Raw genomic sequence first — 23,133 nt, 5'->3', positions numbered from 1 at the left:
GGGTTTGTCCCTGCTCAGTGAAGCACTTTGAGACATGGCTGCAGTGTGTGTGCTCTCTGCAAACAGGCTTATGGTTTCCTGGCACAGCTCTCTAGGACCATCTCATGGCAGGGTTGCTCCATGGATCAGCCTGCTGACAGGACTATTTACATACTTGGCCATAGGGCAGATTTTTTAGGAGCTGAACTGGCTGGGACTGAATTGTATCCCTTAGATTAGAATTCACTGTTGCATCTCCAATGATCTCTAAGCAAAAAATCCATGTATAACTATGTTTGAAAGGTTTCAAACAGTAGCACAAAGCATTGCTCCCAGCAGTAAAGTCCTGATGCTCTGTTTTGATGAATTTGGCAATTCAGAAAACAGTAGAATCTGTTCATGCCCTTGGAAATGTGGGCATTTCCATGGCTGAGAGCTTGCTGTCCTGGTGCTGCAAAGCTGTGCTGCCTTTTAAACCCTTCACTGGTGAGTCAACTCTGTGTTTACTGCTAGTTATGAGGGGGAGGTTCCTGACTGGGAAGACCAGAGAGACATTTCTGTTTCACTCTGACTTAGAAAAAGCCAAGCTGCTCCAAAGTACAGGGTATTAAAAATACAGAGGAATTAACAGACATAGTGCAGGTTGGTGAAAAAGTCCAGGAAATAATGCCTGAATTTGGAAGAAATATGGTGCCAGACACAATATGTGGCATACTTTAAGCTTACCCTTTCCCCCCCTTCCCAGCACTATTCCCTGAAATTTTCAGAAAATCTTTGTCATTTCACCAAGATTTGCTCAATTTAAATCTGCTCAATTTGAAATCTGAAATTTAGAGTAGTATCCAAAAATTTTTGCACAGTAAAAGATCTAGATGAAGAAGGGTTAAGCAGAGACAGGAACTAGAGAGAATAAAGGTTCTGAAAATATTTGTGATGGAGTCTAGTAACAAAATGGGAGAATAAGGAATTCAAAGCCACTGAATCCTGACAATGTGTGTCCTAAGCGAAAGACTCATTTTGGAGAGTTAAATGATGATTGCAACCTTGAAAATTACTTTATCAAGAAGAAATCAGTAAGAGAGAGCTTGCTGAAAAAGTGAGCAGGCAATCAGCAGGGTGTTAGGGAAATCAGGGAGTAATTATGCAAGAGACACTTTCTGCAGCCTCCCAAAATGGAATTTGCGGAAGGGACCAGCACCACCAGCACAACATGCACTTAAATACCATTTTCCATAAAACCAAAAATAATCTTAAGGCTTTCTGGCAAGGTTTGTCCTCAGTGGCTGGGAGAAGAATGAAGCTCTGTGATGGATTGCCCCTGCCAGAGGAGATGTGCTGTAATCGAGTTTTTGGTTTCCTGAGCTCCTAGGCAGGGCTGCAGCTGCCTGGTGAGAGGCTGCTGTTCCCCAGGACTTCCCTGGGCTCATGAGGATGTGCACCCTGCCTTCTCCTGCTGCCTCTGCTCAGTGTGCCCTGAGGCACCCACGGGCGTTTCTAGCCTGCTTCTGGCACTGCCCGTCTCTTGAGTGTGTGCTGGGATGTGGTGGGTACCCTGCTTGGGAGAGGGATCACGTCTGTCTCAGGGACCAGCAGTTCCAGTGGGACAGCCTTGATATCCACTTCCCTTTCTCACTTGTGTTTCCTCACATGCCTTAAAGAGGGTGCAAAGCCTCTTATGAATAGGTGAAGTGAGCAGTGCTCCCTGCTGTGAATAGACCCTGAGCAGGTTCTCCAAAGATGCAGCAGGGTGCTCTGAGTGCACACACCAGCCTTCTGCAAGGTCCGGGAATGGCTCAGCTTTCTGTCAGGCAAAGGCAGATCCATGTTGGGTAGCAGAAAGGAACCCCTCAAAGTGTTCAACAGAGGCCTGGTAGGAAAGGATGGCTTTGGTTCGTAAAAGGCAGGATGTGAAGAGGGGAGGTGGTGGAACCCTGCCGTGTTCTTTCGTAGGAGTTAAAGGATTGTTGTACTGCCACTCAGTGATTCCCTTCTATGAACTCCTCACTCCCACTTTGCATATTCCCCAGCATCTCCCTCACGTTCTGCAGAGCAGTTTATGCATGGGTGTATCATGACTTCTGAATAATAACTCTGGAAACTTATTTTCTCATGGTTTGCACTGGGGGCTTTTGCATGGTGAGGCTACTGGGTCAGAGTACGTGGGAAGCTTCTGACTCAGCAGAGGTCCCCAAAACAGGCTGGGACTGTTTACAGCTCCCTGATATCTGTCTGTGTGTCAGGCAGCTGCTCTCCTGGGACCTGGGGGACCTGGGTCTGGGTCTCTGTTGATGCTGAGTCTCAAACTGTGGTACTGGGGAATCCAGGCTGTGTGTTCTGGCAGTACCTCCAGTGACAGGAGATGTCTCCTGGCTGTGTGCATCTGTGACTTGGCCTGCCTGCATCCTGCGTGCCCAGGCATGGCCTGTTGTCCCTGGCAGATGGGAGCCACCAGCAATCATTGCTGCTCCAGGCAGGAGCCAGGGAACCTGTACCTCTGACCCATTTTATCTGCATTTCAGCAGAGCTTGTGGGTGTGTTGGCACATCTCCAAAGCACCACTTGAGGATCTGGAAGCAGTGAATCTGTGGGCAGTGGAGGCCCTCAGGTGCTGCTGCTCAGGTGCTCGAGGCCAGCCTCAGCAGGGAAGGGCTGGCTGCAGGGCACTGGCTCTGCTGACTGAGGGCCAGCAGCACATTTCTGGTGTTATTTCTCTGAAGAAAAGCCATGGTTCATGACTGGCATGAAGACTAACCCAAGTATGAAAATTCTCTCACCTGAGAGGATTTTTCCACACATTCCTCCTCAGGTAGCTGCCTTGAGGCCAGTCTGGTGGTGGCTGGCATGAGGGAGTCTGTCCAGCTGCTCCTTGCCAGCACCTGGACTAAAGCAGCTTACAGCAATTTCCCACTCTAGTTCCTTGTCTCTGCTCTTCCTGGGAGGTGGCAAGGCCTCTCCTGCCTGCTCCTCTGGAGCTAGCTACCACAGCCTTGTAGCCCCATGCTAGAGCAGGGCACAGGCTGTTTCCCTCCCACTTCATGGCAAAGCTCCAGCTAACTGAACTGGAAGACTTTCTCCCCCTTTCACCCTGTTTCACTTGCAAAGCCTTTAGGAACCAGAGCTTTCACCCCTTTCTTTGCCTCTGAGTAACCGGTGTGTGCTGGGCACATTGGTCATTCACCCCCTTGTCTCAACAGGGAACTCTTACCATCGGTGGCAAGGAGGTGACCCTTGAATACACTCCCTGCCCAGAGTTCTGGCGCTGCAAACGTGTAAGTATGTGCTCAGAGCTGCCTTCTGCTTCCCCTGCTGGCACTCCTGGCAGTGGCAGCTCAGAGGAGTTTGGATATTTGCTCGGTGGCCAAAGTCCCTCAGAGTAATTAATACCTGCCCTGAAGCTGTTGCCCTTTCTGAACTGTGTTTTTGCCTACCTTCTTTTAGGTCTCACCTCTGCATGCATATGGGTGTGGTACAGGTAGCCAGATTTAGATTTTTTATGCCCAGAGCAGCTTTGTTCCTGTGCAGTGGTTCCTTTATAAAATGTCGGGAAAATAGCGTGTGGATCCTTTCTCCTTAAAAACCACAATGAGACAGTGATTCTGCCAGCCAGAATGGAAGAGGCTTTGCTCTGGTTCATGTGTGTAACCACCCCTCTGCCTCACACAGGAACCTGTGGTCTAGCTGTGGCTGTGGTAAGTGCAGCAGGGAAGGAAGCAGGGAAATGGATCCAAGTCTAGGCAGCATGAGCCAAGTCTAGTTCATGCTGGAACTGGTCCATTTTTGGGAAGGAACCATTGCCCAAGGGTCAGTTTGTTCCTGTGCCCTTCCCAAGGTTTTCCTAGTACAGGAACTTGTGGCTGCAGCAGGCTGGAGGTGATTGCAGGAGAAAGGACAGGATTGTTGCCTGCATTCCCACTGACTACAGGCTGAGAGTTTGCAGCAGGACTTGAATGGGTTGGTTCTAGTTAGAGTCCCACCTTGTCCACTGGATCACCCTGGGCTACAGAGACCCTCATCCAGCTGAATGGATGCACTCAGCTGCAAGCAGAGCTGTTGCTCTGTGCCTCAGCTCTGCTTGCAGTGCTCTGGAGGTGGAGACACAAGTTTCAAGCAGTGCTTTCAAACAGCTCTCAGTGCACTGAGGTTGCTGCGCTGTATGTCCCCACTGTTGCTGTGTGTAGCCATGGCCTGAAGGAGCTTTCTTGTGCCTCAGAGCATCCACAAGGCTTCAGTCATAGGAAGAAATTGCTATGAAACAAGAGCAATACATTTGAGGAAGTCAGCGGTGCTGTGTTTGGTAAGAGCTGTGAAAATAGGGCAGTTAGCTCTCCCCACAGGAGCTCCAGGTGGGATAACCATCCAAGCCTGCACAGCTCTGCCTCTTGGTCAGCAGACACCTCATTATGAACTCTCCAAATTACATCAGTATCTACAGTTCAGCTCAGATAAGGACTACAGCACTGCTTGAGGGGTGAATTCAGGTTAGAGAATGCCAAAGGTAACTTTGAGCCCTTTGAATCAACATTGTGCCTAGCAGGGAGCTTTTGATCCAGCATCACTTGAGAGGAGGAAGAGTTCCATCTCAAGGACTAATGAATAAATGTGTGCTCCATAGTTGTTTGAAAGCCCTGTTCCCAAGGCAAACCCAGCTGTGAGTCATATGAGCATGTACCTACAATTCCAGCAAAGGCCCCTACTGCCATTCCCCATCACTGTAGCTTTTCATGGCTGTTACTTTCTGAAAGCACGCTGCAGAGTCTGGAATTCTGGAGCAGGTTGTACCCATTGCCTTCAAAACACGACTTCTTCATGCTGTCCATCTTCCATTGCAGTGTAAGGTGTGTACTGTGGGCTACAGATCTTCCTGTTCCTATTGCAAGCTCCCAAGAGATGGTGAGTATATCTGCTCCCCTGAGCCTGGTCTGTTAAAAGTTTCATCTAACCTGACAAGTAAGTTTCTCTTCTGGTTTCCCATGGCGTCCCTGTTGGTGGACTAGCTGAGCACTGTGTGGGAGGATTGTTAGTTTTGCTTCATTTAGACCCTTTTTGCCTGTCCACACTAAAGATGTTACATGCAATGGGTTGCTGTCAGGTTCTCTGCTGCTGGGAGGCTTGGTGGAGGGGTGTTTTACTGCCCACAGCCTTTCCCTCCTACTGTCTGGTATTGTCCTTTCATCCAGGGAGTTATAATTGTGTCCTCTGGCACTGTGAGCTGGTACTGCTCTCTGTGGGTGAGATGGCTTCCCCTCACCCCACCCTCCTTGGGAGATGCAGATGGTTTTAGTGTTACTCAGAGATTCAGATTTGCCTCACTTTTGGGACTTTCAGATTAGGATCACAGAATCATGGAGTCATTAAGTTTGGAAAGACCTCTGGAATCAAGTCCAACCATTAATCCATCATTGCCAAGTCCTCCACTAACCCGTGTCTCTAAGCACCACCCCTACACATTTTTTGAACACTTCCAGAGATGGCAATTCTACCACTTCCCAGGGTAACCTGTTCCAGTGCTTGGACCACCCTTTTGGACAAGAAATTTTCCCTAATATCTAATCTAAAAACCTCCCCCAGGGCAACTTGAGACTCTTTCCATTTGTCCTATCACTTGTTCTTGGGAGAGGAGATAAGAGGTGAATCCAGGACTGGAATTTGTGAACTCACCTTGCTCTCTGTAAAAAATGTGTGATAGGAGTTCTCCAGGAGCTTCTCCTCACCCCACCAATACCTCAGATTTCTGGGGTGGGAGGGCACAAGAGCCAAAACACACTTCCTGAAGGAACTGATTTCTTTGGGATGATGGCTGTGCCCACCTTCTCCATCCCTGGGTGCAGTGCCAGGGGCTGCAGTGCCACGAGTGAGTCCTCCACCCTCCTCTGGCACTGCCTGCCATTCCAGCCACTGTGTAAGCCTTGACTCTTATCCTTGAGCAGACTTCCATGAATTGCACTCCTGTCTCAGGCAGAAGGGCAGTACATCCACTGCTGATGCACAGATCTCTGTTTACTGAAGCCCTGTCCCTGTGCTTGTGTTTTCCATGCTCTGTGGCTCCTCCATCAGTGTTGAGAAGGCAAAATTCACACAGCTGGCCCACCGTAGCTGTGGGTTGTAATGAAACTGCCCAGGAGTAAATTAAACAGAGCCTTTAACCTGCTGTGAAGACAGATTGTGGTGAATGCTTCCTACTGGCCTGCTTTTATTGGGAAAGGGTGCAATAAGATAACCTCTCTATGACTGGGTGAAACAAAGCAAGTCTCAAGCATTTGCAGTGGTTACTGCAGCTTTGTATGAGTTCTGGCATGCTTTGTGACTGATGGGTGTGAAGTGGACTGAAGTGTGCCTCTCTTACAGGGAGCAGAGCAGGCCCAGAGTCCAGAGGTGGTGCTGAGGGAGAGGACACGTCGGCTGAGCAAGAATTCAGTAAGAGTTGCCCTTCCCATCTCTAGGGTTGTGCTCATGTCTGTGTGATTTGCACAGGCAGTTTTCACAGCTGCAGGTGCAAACTGGTTTCATGTGCAAATTTTGCATGAGGTTCTGTAGCCAAAACTCTGCACTCTACAAACTGCAGACAAATGAGTACAAGCCTGTCCAAGGTGAGCTGTGCTGGCAGCCAAGCAAGGCACTGTGCAGCTTTCCCAACAGTTGTGTGTTCTGCCATGCCGCCCACTGCCCAAACAGAAGGAGAGCAGGGACTGACTCTCAGGGACATTAAAGAAAGAATGTGCCATGTCTTGCACCCTCATTTGCTTCTCTTTGTGGGAAGAGGCTTCAGCAGCAGGTGCTGGGCTGGTGGTATCCGCCTTTGCAGCCTCACAGATCTGGCTTCCCTTTCCAGCAGCGTTGGAAGCTCAGGTAGAGAGATCTCTTTTGCAGTGAAGCCAGGCTATCCAGGGGCCTTCAAGCGCAGAAACTTGTTGGGATTATGTTCTCTGAATGGTATAGACTAGGAGGGCAGGGTGTTCCCACATTGCTTCTGCCTCAGCTGTGGTCAGTAGGCACCTGATAAAATCTGTGACTGTATTATGGATGTGTTTCACTCTGTGGTCTCAGGGGGTTCTGAACCCAGTTTTCCTCTAGCATATAAACAGGGTGACAGTTCTTAGTTGATATTGCTTGGTTGTGGATGATCAGGAGTACATCATGGATAGTAAGGATATCACTGCTATCTAGGTTGTCCTGGATGTAGAAGGAATGTGTCTAAATCCATCCCTGACTCTCATTTGTTCAGGCAAGAACCAATCCTAAAAGGAGGCCAAAAGCCTCCTGTCTCTGACTAGAAAAGTCCTATAAAGCAGCCCAACACAAAACAAGGCAATGGAAGAGTGATGGCACTTGAACAAGCTTTGTGTCTGCCAAATGTTAAAACAGTGGGTGTGCAACAGGCTGTACAGCTTGGCCTTTTATAAGGAGCACTGCTGCAAGGGCCAGAAAGTAGGAGAAAAAAAATACCTGCTGAAACATTCATATGTGAAACCAGTTCATTTCTCCTCTCTAATAGCAGAGACAAAGCTTGAAACACCTGAGCAAGAATTGTCAGGTCAACCAGGATCTCCAAAGCAGCCTCTCCAGCCCTCAGTTCCTGCTCCACAGCAGGAATGTCAGCCTCAGGAACAGGAGCCAAGGAAGAGAGATGAAGGGAGAGAGCGTCGACCCTCCCAGGAGAAGAGAAGGGACATGGACCGGCACCAGGAGCCGCCCTCTCAGAGGGAAACAGAGGAAGCCACGCCACCAGATGGTGGAGGAAGCAGAAGTGAGTGACTCAAAGACCAGTTTTGGATTCCTCTTGCTTGCACTCCAAGAGGTTGTCTGCAGAAAGGGCAGCATTTCACTAAAACCTCTGGAGGCTATTTCTATGTTGTGCAAATCTATGGCAGAGAGTAATGGAGGGCTGTCCAGCTCCAAAGGTGCTGACAAATTGCCTTTAGGAAAATTAATTCAGGCTGAGCTGGCAGTTAACTTAGCACAGCTTCAAAAGCCTTTTGGGCCAGCAGTTATCCTGGGCTGAGCTCTGAGAAGGGGCCACTTTCTCCTCTCTTTTCTGGGAAGGAAAGGTTAGGAATTGGAGACGGTAACTGGAGCATCTTGCAAAGTGGACAGAAAAAAACAATGGCTTTGAGACTCGACTGCAAGGAGCTCTGCTCTTGCTTTGAGTGGGTTTAGTCACAGTAAACTTGGTTCTAAATGATCTATTTTTCCCTGCTTTTCTCCCTGGGCCACATCCCTGGCTGTGTCTCAGCCATCATGCTGAAGCGCATCACTCGGTTCACGCCCCCCGAGCTGATCGTGGGGCTCCTGGCCCCCTACGTGCGGCTCTCCACGTCCAGCGTGCGCATCATGAAGAACAAGGCCGGGCGCATGGGGCAGACCTACGGCTTCATCGAGCTGGAATCTCATGCTGTAAGCACCTTCCTGCTTTCACCTGCTCCCTCTGTTGGCATCTGGTATTTGTAGAAGTAGAGAAACCACAGAAATACAGGAGAGCTCTGTACTTGTGAGGCTGCTGTGCTGGAGTGAGTCCTTTCTTCTGCTTGTCTGACCAGGTACAAGAATTTGACAGACTGAGGTCTGTCAAAGGACACTTTGGAAATGAGAAGCATTCCTGACATTATGGGCTGACTATCCTTAAGGCCTTTGGCTTTTCCTGTAGAAATAGTTCACTCCCTTTTCTTCTCAGCTGGTACAGCTGTTTTCTCTGGCTTTAGGAGTCAAAGATCGATTGTTGTCACAATCTGTGGCACTGATTAAGTTTCTCACCTCGGTATGTTTCTTTTTAGACAATCTAAACTTGAACACTTCTTGCATAGGTATTTGGTTTGCAGAGAACTTGAATCCAGTTTGTTTGTAGAAGGCAAGAATCTCAATTAACAGACCCTCCCATGTTGGAGGGTTCATATTTTCTCTGTCTGGGTGGCTCCCAGACTCCACAGCTGTTCTTTGATGTTGGTCCAGAGAGTGTTTACCAAAACACTTGGGGACAGCAGCAGCCACCGTGCTGCACTGTCTGGCAGCCCTAGGAGAATGCTGTCCCCAGCTGGCTGCTGTAAGTGGTCATAGGACAAGCAGAGAACCTCACATTGCATTTATCCCTTTTGCCGCATCCTAAATACCCTTCACTGACACTTAGACTAATATTTGCTGTTGCGTTTCTTGTCCTGCTGAGCACAAAACATTCCTTTCTGGCAGACTGGATGTGTAAAATGTGCTGTTTCCTTCTCATGGAAAGGGACATTCTTTTTCCTTTTACAGGAGGCGCTGAGGTTGCTAAAGATACTGCAGAACCTGGATCCCCCCATCTGCATTGATGGACGTACATTGGAAGTGAATCTTGCGACAGGGAGGAGAAGGTACTGGCAGATGAGGCAGTGGGGTTGTCCTTTATGTGCTGTACAGTGAGGCTGGAACTCTGCTGTCAGAGCAGGTGCTTAAAGTTTGGCATGGGAATTAGCACAGATGTTTCTACAACCAAAAAATATGTTGGAGGAGTGAAGGCATTGAAATTTGAAGAAGCTTCAGTGATTGAGCAGAATGGGATTAGTGATCATAATGCATCTTGTTGTCCACCCATCAAATCCTGTTCTGCAGGAATTAGTGGGTTCAGCTTTTCAAAAAACATGTGGAGAGATTCGTCTTTGCAGACACAGTAGAGTGGAGTCATATTTCTTGTGGAGACAGTGGTTTGCCAAGTCTGTCTCCTGGGATGGACACAGTCCAACATGTGGCCAGAAAAGATGGTCTTTCTGCCTTTATCGGTCCTGCTAATCATTTTGTATATACTGAGGTTAGTGTAAAACCAAATTGCCATTAACTTGCAACCTTTATCTCAACAGGAATGACTATGGGGAGCACGGTGACAATTCCTACTATGGCCCGGTAGGTCTGCACTGCTTCCCTGCAGGTTGCTTAAAGGGAGGGAGCACTGGGGGGTGATGGGCTTGGCTCTGTTAGGCTTTTTCTCTTTGGTCTGCTGAAATACTGCAGAACATGTTTCAGCACGTTTGAAGATGGGGTGATACTGCTCAAATGTGCACACTGCTGCTCTGCCCCTCACACTGGTTATCATTGCATAGAAGTGCAAGTCAGTGCTGCTGGAGGAAGTTCTGGGCTGGGTTACTTGATGCCACACTTTACAGAGTGATTTCACTGATGACTGATCTCTTTAGTGTTTGTTACTAGACTGCAGGACTCTTCCCATATCCTGGATGGGGTGAAGGCCTCCATACAGATTGCTATGAGCATCTTGAGCAGAGATCTCGTGCTTTGTGACAGTGTCCGTGTCAGACACTGCTGACATCTGCAGACACTGCTCTGTGGATGAAAAGCTATGTCCGCTTGTGCTCTGTTTAGGATGGCTAAATGAGCCCTTCTCCTGAACTTTGGGCCTTTTAGAGGGAGGGGAAGCAATCTGATGTTTGTTAAAGAGTCTCTGATCTGTTTGTGTTGTTCACTTACTCCAGGGCAGAAGGGGCATGAGAGACAGGAGGGGTGGCGAATCACAGAGACGCACCAGAGCACAGTGTAAGTTAAACTCTGCTTCACTCCTACTGTGGAGACTTTTCTTCCTTAAAAGGGCACTGACATGTAGAAATCAGCCCAAAAATATTTTTAAAGGCTAAGAGTAGGTTTGTTTGCTACACCCACTTGTGAGTTCCTTTGCCAACTTTGTTTAGTCACATTTTCCTATCTGATGATGTGTTTCTCTCTATTCTCACTGTGCGAAACTACATGCAGATAAAGGAAACTTGCTGCCTATTTTTCCTTGTTGTGGAAAACTGATGGGATAAAATCAGCCTGGCAGTTACTAGAGAAGACAGAAGAAAATACATTTGATGCAGCAATGCCAATAGCTGGAGGAGCACTCCTGATTGTTTTAGTGATTTATATATAGCATTTCTGAGGTCTGTCAAAGGACACTTTGGAAATGAGAAGCATTCCTGACATTATGGGCTTACTACCCTTAAGGCCTTTGGCTTTTCCTGTAGAAATAGTTCACTCCCCTTTCTTCTTGGGAGCTTTCATGCACCAGTGGGGTGGAAGGGATGTGGGGGGTGTCATCACTTTAAACAGGATTGAGAGAGAACAGCTTTTCCTTGTTCACAGGAGTGGGTGGATGTAGATACTCATTACCCCATTCTTAGGGAAATTACTGAATTTCATGACCAAGTGTTGTGGTCTTGTGATCTCAGCACAGCTCCTGTAAATTTGTTTTGATATGGAAGTTTTCCCAGAGTCCTAACCAGAATTGTGAAAACTTATCACCCCCCTTACTCCTTAAAGAAAAGATTATGTAGGTCAAGGGATGTGAAGATACTCATACCTCTCTTGCCAGGAGAAAAGAAGAATTCTTCCCCATTATTGATCCTTTCACCAGTGTAATGTTTGTTCATGCTTTTGTCTTTGTAAAAGGCAAGTTCTGCTTTTGGAAGCCTGTGGTGCTAACTCCTGTCTCTCTCTTCAGCACCATCAGATGTGTCCACATACATTTATGATCCTGACACTGGGAATTACTATGATCCCATAGCTGGTACATACTATGACCCCAGAACTCAGGTGAGTCTGTGGGAAGGAAGGTTTACATGCAATATGTTCTTACAAACTGCTCTTTTCTGGAGGGATTTTGCAGCCATATCCTGAAGACAAGCCAGTGTAGGGCAGTACAGAGGCAGCTTTGTGTTTTTCGCTCTGTCTCCTGACCTGTGTGAAAGGGATGCATGTTGCAAAATATCAACTTAATGAGAGGCTAGGAACCCATTAGCTGTGTGTTGATCCAGCTGTAGCCGCCTCTGGCCTCTGAAGCTCTGCCTTTGGAGAGTTTTTAGTCTTCTTTTCCTTGAGCAGACGTACGGGCAGAGCATCACAGCTGAATTTTGCTGTAGACATGTGATATGTGACTGTCTGTAAGAAAGAATGGACAGCAGAGCTCTGTTTTCATCTGTGGTGTCTTTGCTTCTCAACCCTAGCCAGCAATAGCTGTAAGGATGCCAAAAGAGAGCCATCATCAAAGATTTTCTGGGAATATAATCTTGTTTTCATGATCCTGGGGATGTCCATGCTGTGGGAGAGCAGGGCAGTGCTCTGGTGACCTGGCTGTGCTCAGCTGTGTTCTGCCCCACCAAAGTTCTGAAGCCTGTGCCCTCTGCAGCCCCTTCTTACTGTGCTGGTCTCCCCAGCTCAGCAAGGACAAGAAGCCCAGTAAGAAACCTGCAGGGGTTGGGCTAAGCCTGCTCCTAATGCCTCTTTCAGAGGGAAGTCACAATAGAGCGGGAGCCCTCCCCACCCCCGACGGAGAGCAGGAGGCGGCGGCACGGGAGCCAGGAGTGGACAAGTGACAGGAAGGAGCCGCACTGCAGGGACAACAGGGACAAAAAGGACAAAGGGAAAAGTACTTCTGCTAAGGTAACTCGCTCCAGGCATGACCTGACACCAGGAAGCTGAGGGAAGAGGTTAGAAAGTAGAGAGTAATTAGAGGATTCCAAAAGGAAAGGAAGGTGAGAGAAGACAGTGGGGTCAGCAGCTGGAAAGGAACATGGTGATTGTCCAGCCAGGGAGTAAGTTCTGGAACTTTTTCTCTCCTTGAATTAAATCCAGGGCTTCTCATCCCTTCCTTGTGATGAAGGATTCAGACACATCCAGGTAACTGTGATATGTTTCACTCATGCTGCTGAAAGCACCCAGCTGTTGTAATAGACAACAAAATACTGACAGAGACATTTAAACACACCCAGTCAGATGATGATGGATACTCAGCTCTCCCCTAACTGCAGTTCCTGCCCCTCTCCAGTCCCAGGACAGTGTCCTTCACTGCTGTTCCCATTCAGCAAATGCCAGTGTGAGAGCTGCTGGTGGGGAGCAGCTGCCCAAAATGATGTTTGAGCAGAACCCAGGGCTGTGATATTGACAGGACCTGAGGAATGCCAGGAGAGTTGCTGGAAGTGATTTAGCCACCAGTGCAGAAACTTTGTGTTCTTCCTTGCCTCTTGGTCTGCATGTGCTCAGGGGCATGACCAGCACTGGGCACCTGGGTTGTAACTCTCCCTGAGGCTGGTGACAAGGCAGCCAAGGAGTCACCAGGTATGGTGGCTTTCAGGGACACTGACCTAGGAGAAGCATGGTCCTGTCTGAATGGAGGGTAAAAGTATCTCCAGCAGAAATCATTCTGTCATTTTTCCCACTTGCCTGTTTTCCATAGATGCTCAGGAGTGGCTTCCTGGCTGCACTGTGCTCTCTGACCCCTGTGTTACCACTGGCCTAATGCCCATCTTGGATTTTTCAGAATGAGCCTGGAGAGGAGAGATTCTTTACAGAAGATGTCTTCAAAAAACCATTGCCTCCCTCTGTGAAGAAGGAGGAGAGCACAGGCCTGGTAAGGTGTTAACACTTGTCTTCCCTGGTCAAGTATGAGTAACTCATGAGCCACTAAATTGGAGCCTGTCCAGGGCTCCAGCCCAATTCTCTGTAAAATGTGTGAAAGTGAAGCTTCATCCCAGCCTACTGTCTGTGCTGCTGAGCACACAGCTGAGTATCACAGGCTCATCCTGTGCAGTGCTGCCTGCAGTCTCTGGTGCCCTCTGTCCAGGATAAAGAGGATCCTGGAAACCCCACCATGCTGGCTGAGCCTGGCCATATGTTGTGCCACAGTCACAGCAGAGAAAATCGGTGTTGTCTGGCAGTGGGGGTGGCTTTGCACGTGGTCTTCATGTCCTTTGTGCACACACAGAGCTGCTCAAATGTGACCTGGCCCTGCCCCAGCTCCCTCACTGCTGTGAGGCACATCTGGGACCACTGTCAGCATCACAGTGTAGCAGAGAATGAGAGTGGGGTGGGCTGGGACAGCATGGTGAGCTGCTGCAGCTGTCTCTGAAATCATGAGTATGGCTCCAGGGGAGCTCTGGATTCCCCAGAATGGGAATGTCTCCCACCAGAGCCACAACTCATTTCTGCCAACCACCTGGTTTCCCTGGGGGCCTGTTTGAATGAGTGCTTAGCTATTGTGTGCTCTGAGTCCATGCTATGGCAGTCTCAAGACCTGTTCTTGACTGTTTCAGACTGAGACTGGAGAGGAGAAGTTCTCTGCAGAAGATGTCTTTAAAAAGCCTTTACCTCCTTCTGTGAAAAAGGAAGAGAGTGCAGCCCCAGTAAGTATCTCCATAGGATGGTGTTTTGACCTGTGTGAGCCTGGATACAGTTCTAGGGAGGCTCAGCACAGCCTGGCTGCAACTGTGAGTGCCAGAGGTGCCAGAGATGTTTCTCATGTCTCTCATGCCAGAGGAGGGAGTGCTGGGGATTGAAGGCAGTTTGTTTTTATAAGTCTGACCTTGTTTTGGGCTTCTAGCATGGGCACATTTGTTACCTGCATTCAAGCAGGATCTCACTCAGCCAGTCCTAAGGCAGAAAACTCTTGTAGCCACCTCCAGGCTAAGGAAGGCCAAATCTCACTGATCTCCATTTCTAGAGGAAGTGAGTGACAGCAACTCGCTGCCAAACAGCCACTGCCTTGCCTGGCTTCCTGTGCTCTCAGGTGTGTGGCAAGTTGGAAAAGCCTGGCACCAAAGCAAGGCCTGTCTAGAGAGCAGAAGGGCTTCCACCCTGTGGTGAGAAGGGAAAGAAGCCAGGCAGCTCCTCTGTGTTCCCTGCCTGTGCTGCTGGGAACAGAGACAGGAGTCACGGGGAGATGGGCTGGGGAAGCAGAGCCCTGCTGGTCTGGCAGGCTTGATGCTACAAATTGTCACACTTTTCACCACTTCCCTCAGCCCAAGGTGGTGAACCCTCTGATAGGACTGCTGGGAGAGTATGGAGGAGACAGTGACAATGAGGAGGAGGAGGAGGAGGAGGAGCAGTCCCAGGCTCAGTGGCTGCCGCCTCCCGCGCACCCGCCGGCACCGCGCGAGGAGCAGGCGCGGAAGGCCAAGGCCAGCGACGACAAACTGACTGACTGGAACAAGCTGGCCTGCCTGCTGTGCAGGAGGCAGTTTCCCAACAAGGAGGTGCTCATCAAGCACCAGCAGCTTTCCAACCTGCACAAGGTATGGGGAAGCTGGGGGTTGCCGTTGGCTCAGTGGCTTTGTGAGCTGCAAGGAAAATGCAGTGGTTGAGTGGGAAGAGCTGTGCTGAAATTGATACAGCAGCAGGCAAAGTTCCCCCAAAGCTCTGTTCAAAGCATTGTGTGAACTGCTTGTTCCTGCCATGGGAGTGCTGTAACATCAAGGTGTGACTTTGTAAGCTGTCGTGAGATAGCGGAGCCTTGGGGAGAGTGGTGTGCTGGCACACACAAGTGTGAGAGCAGTGGGAACTTGGCACGTGCACCCCCATGTTCTGATGTTCTGTGCTGCCTTTGAGCTCTTGCTTTTGGGAAAGCCAAGCTGCATATGGGTTAAAATAGGAGTGGTTGCTTTCCTTACTGCTCCAGGCCTGTGTGGGGGAGCAGGTGGTCTGGGCTGCAAGAGAGGCTGCTGTGCCTGGTACAGTGCAGGTACAAGAGCATGCTGCTTTACCTGTGCTCCTTATGGGTGGAGCAGATGACCCTGACAGCTTGTGTTCTCTGCTTGACACTGCCTTCTGTCTTCCTCCTTCCAGCAAAACCTGGAGATTCACATGAAGATAAAACGATCCGAGCAGGAACTGGCGTATTTGGAGAAGAGAGAGCGTGAGGTGCGTCTGTGGTGGTGGGCAGGCAGCTGCTTGTGCTTCTGCACTGGGGGGTGGTGGTCCCAGGAGGACCCTCCACTTGTGTTCCAGGTGTCAGCAGGCATCCACACAGGCACCAGGCATCAGATGCCTCCCAAAAGTGAACTGTGGGCTCACTCTGCACAGGGACCTGTAGGTAGTTCTGTGACTCCTAAGAGCAGATCTCGCTCCTCACAGAAGGGTCTGAGTGTGGTTTTGTTGTCCTGCAAGCCAACACTGAGCTCTGGACTAAGTGGGACACAGATTTCCATCTGAAACTGATGAGGTGTATAGACTGCTGCTGCCTGGCCAGGGACAGGAGAGCTGTACCTGTCCAGTGTTTGGAAGGTCAGAGCTGCTCCTGGTGCAGTAGCTGCAAGGTTGCAACAACAGGTCTGGGTCAGCCCAACAGATGGCATCTGAGCAGAGCAAATGAATGTGGGATGTGAGCATTCAGTGTTTGTGAGTCCCCAGACCAGCCTTCCAGGCAGCTGAGCATGAGATGAGACCTGGGTGCAGAGCAGTCTCCTGCAGTGTTGGATCCTTCATAGCTCCTGTATTTACTTTGCCCTTTCTGATGTGAAGGGGAGGCATAAAGACAAAGGAAATGACCGGAGAGAGAAATTCCAGCAGATGGATTCACCAGAGAGGAAACGACTCAGATATGAGCGGGACTCAGAGAGGTAATGGCTGTTTTGGGTGCATCTCTTGGGGGTGCTGAGGCTGGGATGGGGTGTGTGCTGCTGGCAGACCAAGGCTGGGAATTGCCCAGTGGGGTAGGTCTGCAAAGTAACAGCCAGACAGACTGAGACAGAGCTCCTCAAAGTGAGAGCCTGTTGTGCTGCAGGACACAGGGTGGGGCAGAGGTAGAAACAATGGTTTGGGGCAGGGCAGAGAAAAGCTGCCTGGTGCTGGAGGGGTGAGATGGGGGTCTGAGTATGTCTGGCTGGACACACAGAATAGAACACAGCCTGTTCCCATCCACCTCGTCCTTAAGGCACTTGCTGCCCTCCTGTCCTGGCATGTAGCCATTGAAAGAAAGAGCAAAGCTGTGTTTCATCTGTTCCCTGACTCAGAGGAACGCTGGGAGCTGTTTCCATCTCGCTGGGAGTAGGTGGAGGAAGAGAGTGCGTGCTGTGTGAAGTTCCCGACAGGCCTGCCTGCTGTGAGCTCGCGTGTTCAGTGGGCTGGGGAGCGGCCAGCCATGTGTTGAGCATGGAACTGGCTATGTGCCTGTTTCTTCTGGCACAGCACCTCAGAGTGAGACCTGTCCTCTGTGTCTTGCAGTTTAAACATCCACATCTTCTCTTCCCTCTGTTTTCCTGGAATAGCTGTGGATAAACTAAAACAGTTTGTGCGCAGTGTCACCAGCAGCCAGAAAGTAGAAATTGTCTGGAGGAAGAGTCTTTTGTGCTGAGAGGTTTTCAAAACTGTGGCTTTTGGATAATGGTCTTGGATGAATAATGAGGTGGGAGAAAGAGTGTCCGAATCAACACTGCATCTGTTGAGCTCCATGACCACAACACTGGGAGAAAGGAAAGCTCAAACAGAGCAGCAGGGATGGGACTTTGTTTTCATGCTATTGCTAAGACTTTAATTAAGAAATACAAGCACAGAGGCTCCTGGCTTGCTTACACTGTAAATATTTTGAAGTCTGAGCTCATTTCCTGTGCCCTGGTGTATTTCCCCCTGAGGTGGGACAAGAAATTGTGCACTCAGAGGTGTGTGAGCCCTGCACACAGAATCTGCCCTGATGGTTTCCTTAGGCGGTGTGCTTCTGGCAAGAAACTTGGATACCCCTCATGAGAGACTGAAATGTCAATGAAGGTTCTATTAGCAGAGCTAAATGTCCCTGGTGTGTGTTTGAAGCATTGCAAGACTGGACAATTGCTTCTGGTTCTTTTGCAGTGACTATGACCCAAGGCTTGACAGTAACAACAAAGGGAACCGAATGGTGCAGTCTCCGGGGTGGAAGAAGGGCTTTGGCCACAACCAGCAGGGCACAGCATCACCAGTGGAGGTGAGTCCTGCCTGCCTTTCAGAGCACACCACTGTCCTGCAGCCCATAATATTTCCCAGGACAGCTGGAGGGAGTTCAAGTCAGGCTGCAAATCTCAGCACCTGCTTGATGGAATAATGTGTGCACTGATGAACTTTGCAGGCTGGGAGGGACTGCAAGTATGATGGCTGTAGAACAGGGTTAGAATTTATATGGATCTGGAGGTGTTGAAAAGAGAGTAACAGTGAGCAGGAAGGGTGTGAACATCTCATTAGTACCTGCTCAAAGCCAGGCTGGGGTTTGGACAGGTCACCAGCTCAGTTCTCTGCAGCGATGTGAGCTGAGGAAAAAGGTGAACTTCCCCTGGGGAGGTGTGAACATAGCCAAGCCACAGGGCCCAAGATGCTCTGTGTCTGCACTGCTTAGCACTTGTGAGGCTCTTGCAGACTCTGGACATCAGAAGATAATACCAAGATATAGCACCTGACAAGGAGCAGGTGCCCATGGGCAAAGGATGTCAGGGACAGGCAGGGTCAGGTAGATCCTGCCTTCTGTGGCAGGCTGGTCTCTCAGTGAACCTTTATTTACTGCAGAGGGTTTGTCAGAGAGGCAGCCTGGGGCAGGGTCTGCTCTGCCTTGCCCAGGCCCACACGAGCAGCGCTGTGCTCTGGTGGCAGGTCTGTGGCTGGCCAGGTGCTGTGGTGTCCACAGCTCTCTGCTGAGGGACAGGCAGCTTGGAGCAGGGTTCACAGGGTGATGTTCAGCCTGCAGTCAAGTAGCTCATTAAAGCAAATATTTGAGGCTTTGTGACGCATGTTTGCTTGAGCCCATATACATGAGGCAAGAGTCCCTCTTCAGTGCAGGCAGCAGGAACTGGTCCCAGCTGCTGCTCAGTCCTCATGGTGAGGTCCCTGTGCCCAGAGCCAGCTCCCAGCGCCACACTCTGGCAGGTCTGAGCTCCCGTCAGGGCTCCCCCTCTGGATGGGGAGCTGATGGCAGAGCGCAGCCCTCCTACAGTTCATAGAAAGGCCAGAAGAAATGTGCTTGCCTTTCACCTCCGAGTCATGCTGGGCAAAGCCATGTGACCATGCCAGCCCCACACAACGCTGACCTCTTGGCCCAGCTGGTGAGGTCTCTGGTATTCAGGTAGGTTGGACTGAAAAGCCAGAGAAAATTCCAGCCTCAGGCCTGCTCTCCTGGGCTAACTCCAGGCAGGTATTGCTGAATAATGCAGCTGCTGGCTGCAGAAGCCAGTCCTTCAAAACTGGTTGAAATTCCAAGCGAGGTACCAGTGCCCATGGGAGCTCTGTTAGAGAGAACAGCTGAGCTTGTGCCAATGCAGGCAAACTGCAAACAGCTCCCCAGGAGCCCAGAGCTTTTCTTTGCTTGTGTTCAATCCTGGCTCGCCCGTGGCTGCCGGCGCTGCCCACTCTTGGCTGCCCACCTTGACTGCCCACTCCTCTGTCTGCTCCTCCATGGCTGATCCCTGGGGTTTGATTCCCACTGGGCATTTGCTGGCTGCCTTTGCTGCCCACAAAGCTCTGTAGTTTTTCCCACAGAGCTTTAGGAGGAACACAGAGCGCTTGCTCTTCCTCCGCTCGCGGATCCGCACGGGAGCACTCAGCACTCCTGGAGCAGCCCAGGGAAGCTTTTTATTTATGGGAGGAGGAATCGCTGACACAAGCTGTGTGTGTTTGCAGGCAGAAAACAGGAGGAAGGGCCCTGGGCTGGGGGCCCCAGGGAAGCCCCCCAAGAGGCAGTCCAACGAGACGTACCGCGACGCCGTCCGGAGGGTCATGTTCGCCCGCTATAAGGAACTGGAGTGAACGGTGGAGCAACCCCAGATCTGTCTCTCTCCATCTCCATCTCTTTCTGTGTCATGTTCTTTTGAAGGTTTGGTCTTCTTCTTCTTCTTTTTTTTTTGGTTGTTTTTTGAATTGTTACAGGTTTTGCTGCTAGAATTTTTTTAATAAAACTGAAAATTTGTCAGTGCTTGTCTTGTGGCTGAAGTGGTGTGTTTTAAAAGCATGGTGCTTTGAAAGGTTCCCATTGTGTTTTGCTCTCTGCTGATGAGGTCACTGGGAGTTGCTGCTGTGTCAGTGGGACTGGAACAGGTTTGGTAGCTTGGAGACCCCTCCAGTTGTGCCACTGTCCTGCAGTGTTCCCTGTTATCTCAGGGACAGATACCCCTGGTGCCATGTACTGCTGGGTCAGGGTGGGAGCTGGGAGCAGGAGATAGCCCCAAGGCCTGGGAGGAATTCAGGAGCAGGAATGATCTCTGTGGGATTCATCCTGGTAACTGATGAGGTCAGTGGGGTTCAATTACTAGCAGGAGCTTAATGGCTGAAAGTGACCTCATTAGTGCTGGGGGTTGTCTGGGCATTCCACGTGGATGGGCTGGATCTGGTGGCACTGTTGTGTGGGGACCCTCGTGGGGATATCACCATGCTGGCCCAGGGGGTCAGGGGAACAGAGGAAAAGCCAGGGAGGTGCTGCTGGCCTGCCATGGGGAGGTGTGGAGTCAGGAATTTATAGCAGGAGCAGTTTGACCAAAGCACAGGAAAGTTTGAGTGTGTGTGCAGAGCAGGGACAGGGGTGAGTGTGGCCTGCAGGGATGAGGATGATGCCAATGGCTGTGGCTGGTGGGAGCAGATCTCGTGCCCACCACCACCTTCCTGTTCACATGGCAGAGAGCAGGGCCTGACACTGCTTTCAAATGCTCCAAAGAAGGGAAAGCAGGAGATGTGGAAGCTGAAGACAGCGGGATTTGGAGGTGAAGAGCCACCTGCAAGAGCTGACAACTTCCAAAGGCAGCAGAAGACCTGTCCAAGTTGTGTCTCCTTGTCTCTGGCACAGGCAGTGCCAGAGGACTGTGGTGGACTCATTTGCAGCATTGTGGCCCCTGGTGCTGCACCCAGGGCTGGTGGGGGTGCATGCTGCTGGTGAGTATGTGGGGGCCTTCAGTCCTCCAGGGAGCCCCAGGCATGTCAGGGATGGTGAGGAAGGTGATGGGCTCCTGGGGATGAACTCCCACTCAGGGAGAAAGGGTGGTGGCCTAACAAGCTGGTGCTGTCAAGTCTGGCACAAAGGGGGAAGAAGTGTGACTGGGATGGGGCAGCATTGCCAGGGAGGGAAGGGGGATCTGGGTGCAGACTGGTGGCTGCAGCTCAGGCTGTCCTGCACCCGGGTGTGCCAAAAATGAGCACCCACAGAGCACCAAGACACCCAGAGGGAGCCTTCACAGCTGCCAAATGTGAGAACTCATTAGCTGATTTTATTAATTTGCTAAGTGGGTACATGCATCTTGGTGAGAGCATGTTAACGACTGATAATACGTGATTAATTAGAAGATAACAAAGCAGATAAATGTAAGAGCAGCTTCCCTTGGACAGATGGACCACACTAAATAATGTGTGTTCCTTGGCTTAGTCGTGTGCTTGCTTGCTTCTGATCTGTGATGTGCATGTCTGAAAGGAGAAGCAACACAACACTTTCCTTGCAGGCCCATTGCCAGGGCTTAAGTCGGGAACAGAAGAGGAGCAGGAACAGACTGCTGTGAAAATGAGAAAAAAAGTAATTAAAAATATCTACTTGCAGAATGTATCCATCTCAAATAGAGAGAAATCCTTTTTCTGTCTGTGGTGGTGGGTATACCTCCCATTATTTGCATTAATCATAGAAATACTTGGTGTGTTTCTTCTACTATGTTGATGATCATAGTAAATGTTTATGGGAAATCAGGAATATTGTTTGAGTCATGAGAGGTCAGAGCAACACAGTGTTATTCCCCCAAGTGTGGGATTTCTGGGAATGGGCTGTGTGTGCCTTGGGAACACCTGAACTGTAGGAGGTATTCTGGAAAATCAGGGTGTCCCCTGGATAGATACTGACTTAATTCCTCAAATTCCACTTCCCCAAGGTAATCCAGAGTGAGCTCCAGTGTATTCCCTTGAAGATGTGTGTGTATATACTGTACATACATCTCTCCACAGGCATGGCATCCACCCAAGCTGTGCATCTGCAGGGGCATATCCAGGGTTAGGGACATGGAGCCCTCCTCTGGGGCTGGCTGAGGTGACTGGAAGGAGGTTGTTCACAAACTGGAACAGACAAATGGAGTGAGAAGCTAAAAGCATTACAAAGAAGCACCAAACCAGAAAACATCGTGTTCTCTTGGGAAAACAGCAGCGTAGTTGGTGATGCAGAAAGCCCAACTATTTATCCTTGGTGCAGTGGTTTTGATGTCTTTAATATTTTTTAAAGGGTGGTGACCCAGAGCCATGGCTGAATTGCAGCTACCTTTAGATCTTGTATCTCTTTTGCTTTTATTTCAGAGATTACTCACCACACAGCTTCTGCTGTGCCTGTGCTCAGCACATTGCCTTGTGTGCCATCCTGTGGCGATGGGTATGGCTCAAGTTACAATTTATTTTTATTTTTGGAAGGTCCTGATAAGAGGATTGGAGCAGCTCACAGGGTAAGTCCTGTGGGCAGTTGCTTGGTGTGCAGTTGTTGCACACAGGAGGAGGACTGGGGTGACCCATGACCAGCACTAAGGATGGGGTGAATGAAGCTGTGTGTACAAAAAGCCCAGGGAGAAAAGGCAGAACAAGGGGGTTAAAGGGATTATTTAATTTAAAAGGAACAGGCAACAGGAGCTTTGGACTGTGAGTGGAACCAAAGGAGAGGTTAAATCCATAATTTAGAGGGTTGGAGGCACTTCTGCCTTGACCCCTGCCCAAGGGAGTGTTGATCTCTGAACTCTATCAGTCACACAAGTTGGGATGCAGGCGGCTGCTTCAGACATCTGAGAGGTTCTGGAGCAAGAGCTTCTTTTTTCCACCCTTTTCCAATGTAAATCAAGTAGATAGTCTTAGATTTCCAATATTTATTCATACTAATACTGATACAGCAGTGACTCAGGCTCTTTTCAGTGAAACATATTTATGTAAAGGGTTGGAGCTGTGCTTTGTAAATAAAAAAACCAGTAAGCTGGGCTGAGGGAAGTGTTTGTAAAAGGGAAGAAGAGAGAGAAGCCAGGGAATGCACTTCCCCCTGCAGCAGTGACCTGCCTCAGGGAGAGGGGGCTGCTGGAAGGAGGACGAGGCTGGGGGTCACCCCTCAGATACCAGATGAATATGATGAACAATTTTGCTCATTTCATGTTTTAAGACTTGAGAAACAGGAGTTGAGTGTTCAGAGGAGGTTGCTGCTCAATTCATGCCCTTGTTTTAATGTAGGTTTTCCATTTCCTTATTTATCCATATCCATACAAAGACCATTCTGTTCTTTGTTCCTGTACTGGGGACGTTAATGCTTTCAAATGTCACCAAGCATAATCTTTGTGAAGCTGCACTTTAATGGACTTCCTTCTGGTAGCACAAAGCTTCAAAGGAAGATGAATGACACTACAGTCAGTCACACAGTGCCCAGAATAGCTGGGATAAGCATGGACACAACTGTCTGAGCTTCATGTGGATTTTTCTTGCCAGCACATTTTG

At 49.7% G+C, this 23,133-nt stretch overlaps 1 protein-coding gene across 2 annotated transcripts in view; it reads left to right on the top strand.

The window, feature by feature from the left end:
- The window catches only part of RBM6 (RNA binding motif protein 6), a 58,116-nt gene extending 38,492 nt beyond the window's left edge, over positions 1-19,624 (top strand). For both annotated transcript variants that reach the window (XM_014265919.3, XM_005485536.4), the window contains exons 7-23: positions 3,174-3,248; positions 4,809-4,869; positions 6,325-6,393; positions 7,472-7,723; positions 8,210-8,370; positions 9,220-9,317; positions 9,801-9,843; positions 10,428-10,488; positions 11,429-11,520; positions 12,214-12,366; positions 13,244-13,333; positions 14,016-14,105; positions 14,721-14,993; positions 15,544-15,618; positions 16,219-16,316; positions 17,542-17,653; positions 19,333-19,624. In XM_014265919.3, the coding sequence (XP_014121394.2) occupies positions 3,174-3,248; positions 4,809-4,869; positions 6,325-6,393; positions 7,472-7,723; positions 8,210-8,370; positions 9,220-9,317; positions 9,801-9,843; positions 10,428-10,488; positions 11,429-11,520; positions 12,214-12,366; positions 13,244-13,333; positions 14,016-14,105; positions 14,721-14,993; positions 15,544-15,618; positions 16,219-16,316; positions 17,542-17,653; positions 19,333-19,458 (1,929 nt within the window). In that variant the 3' untranslated portion in view covers positions 19,459-19,624. The remainder of the gene's footprint in view (positions 1-3,173; positions 3,249-4,808; positions 4,870-6,324; positions 6,394-7,471; positions 7,724-8,209; positions 8,371-9,219; positions 9,318-9,800; positions 9,844-10,427; positions 10,489-11,428; positions 11,521-12,213; positions 12,367-13,243; positions 13,334-14,015; positions 14,106-14,720; positions 14,994-15,543; positions 15,619-16,218; positions 16,317-17,541; positions 17,654-19,332) is intronic.
- Positions 19,625-23,133: the final 3,509 nt, after the last annotated feature.

This window comes from Zonotrichia albicollis, chromosome 12 (assembly GCF_047830755.1).
Source record: "Zonotrichia albicollis isolate bZonAlb1 chromosome 12, bZonAlb1.hap1, whole genome shotgun sequence".
Classification (NCBI taxonomy): domain Eukaryota; kingdom Metazoa; phylum Chordata; class Aves; order Passeriformes; family Passerellidae; genus Zonotrichia; species Zonotrichia albicollis.
The sequence above is the reverse complement of the archived record's forward strand: the minus strand, read 5'-3'. Positions and strand labels throughout refer to the sequence as shown.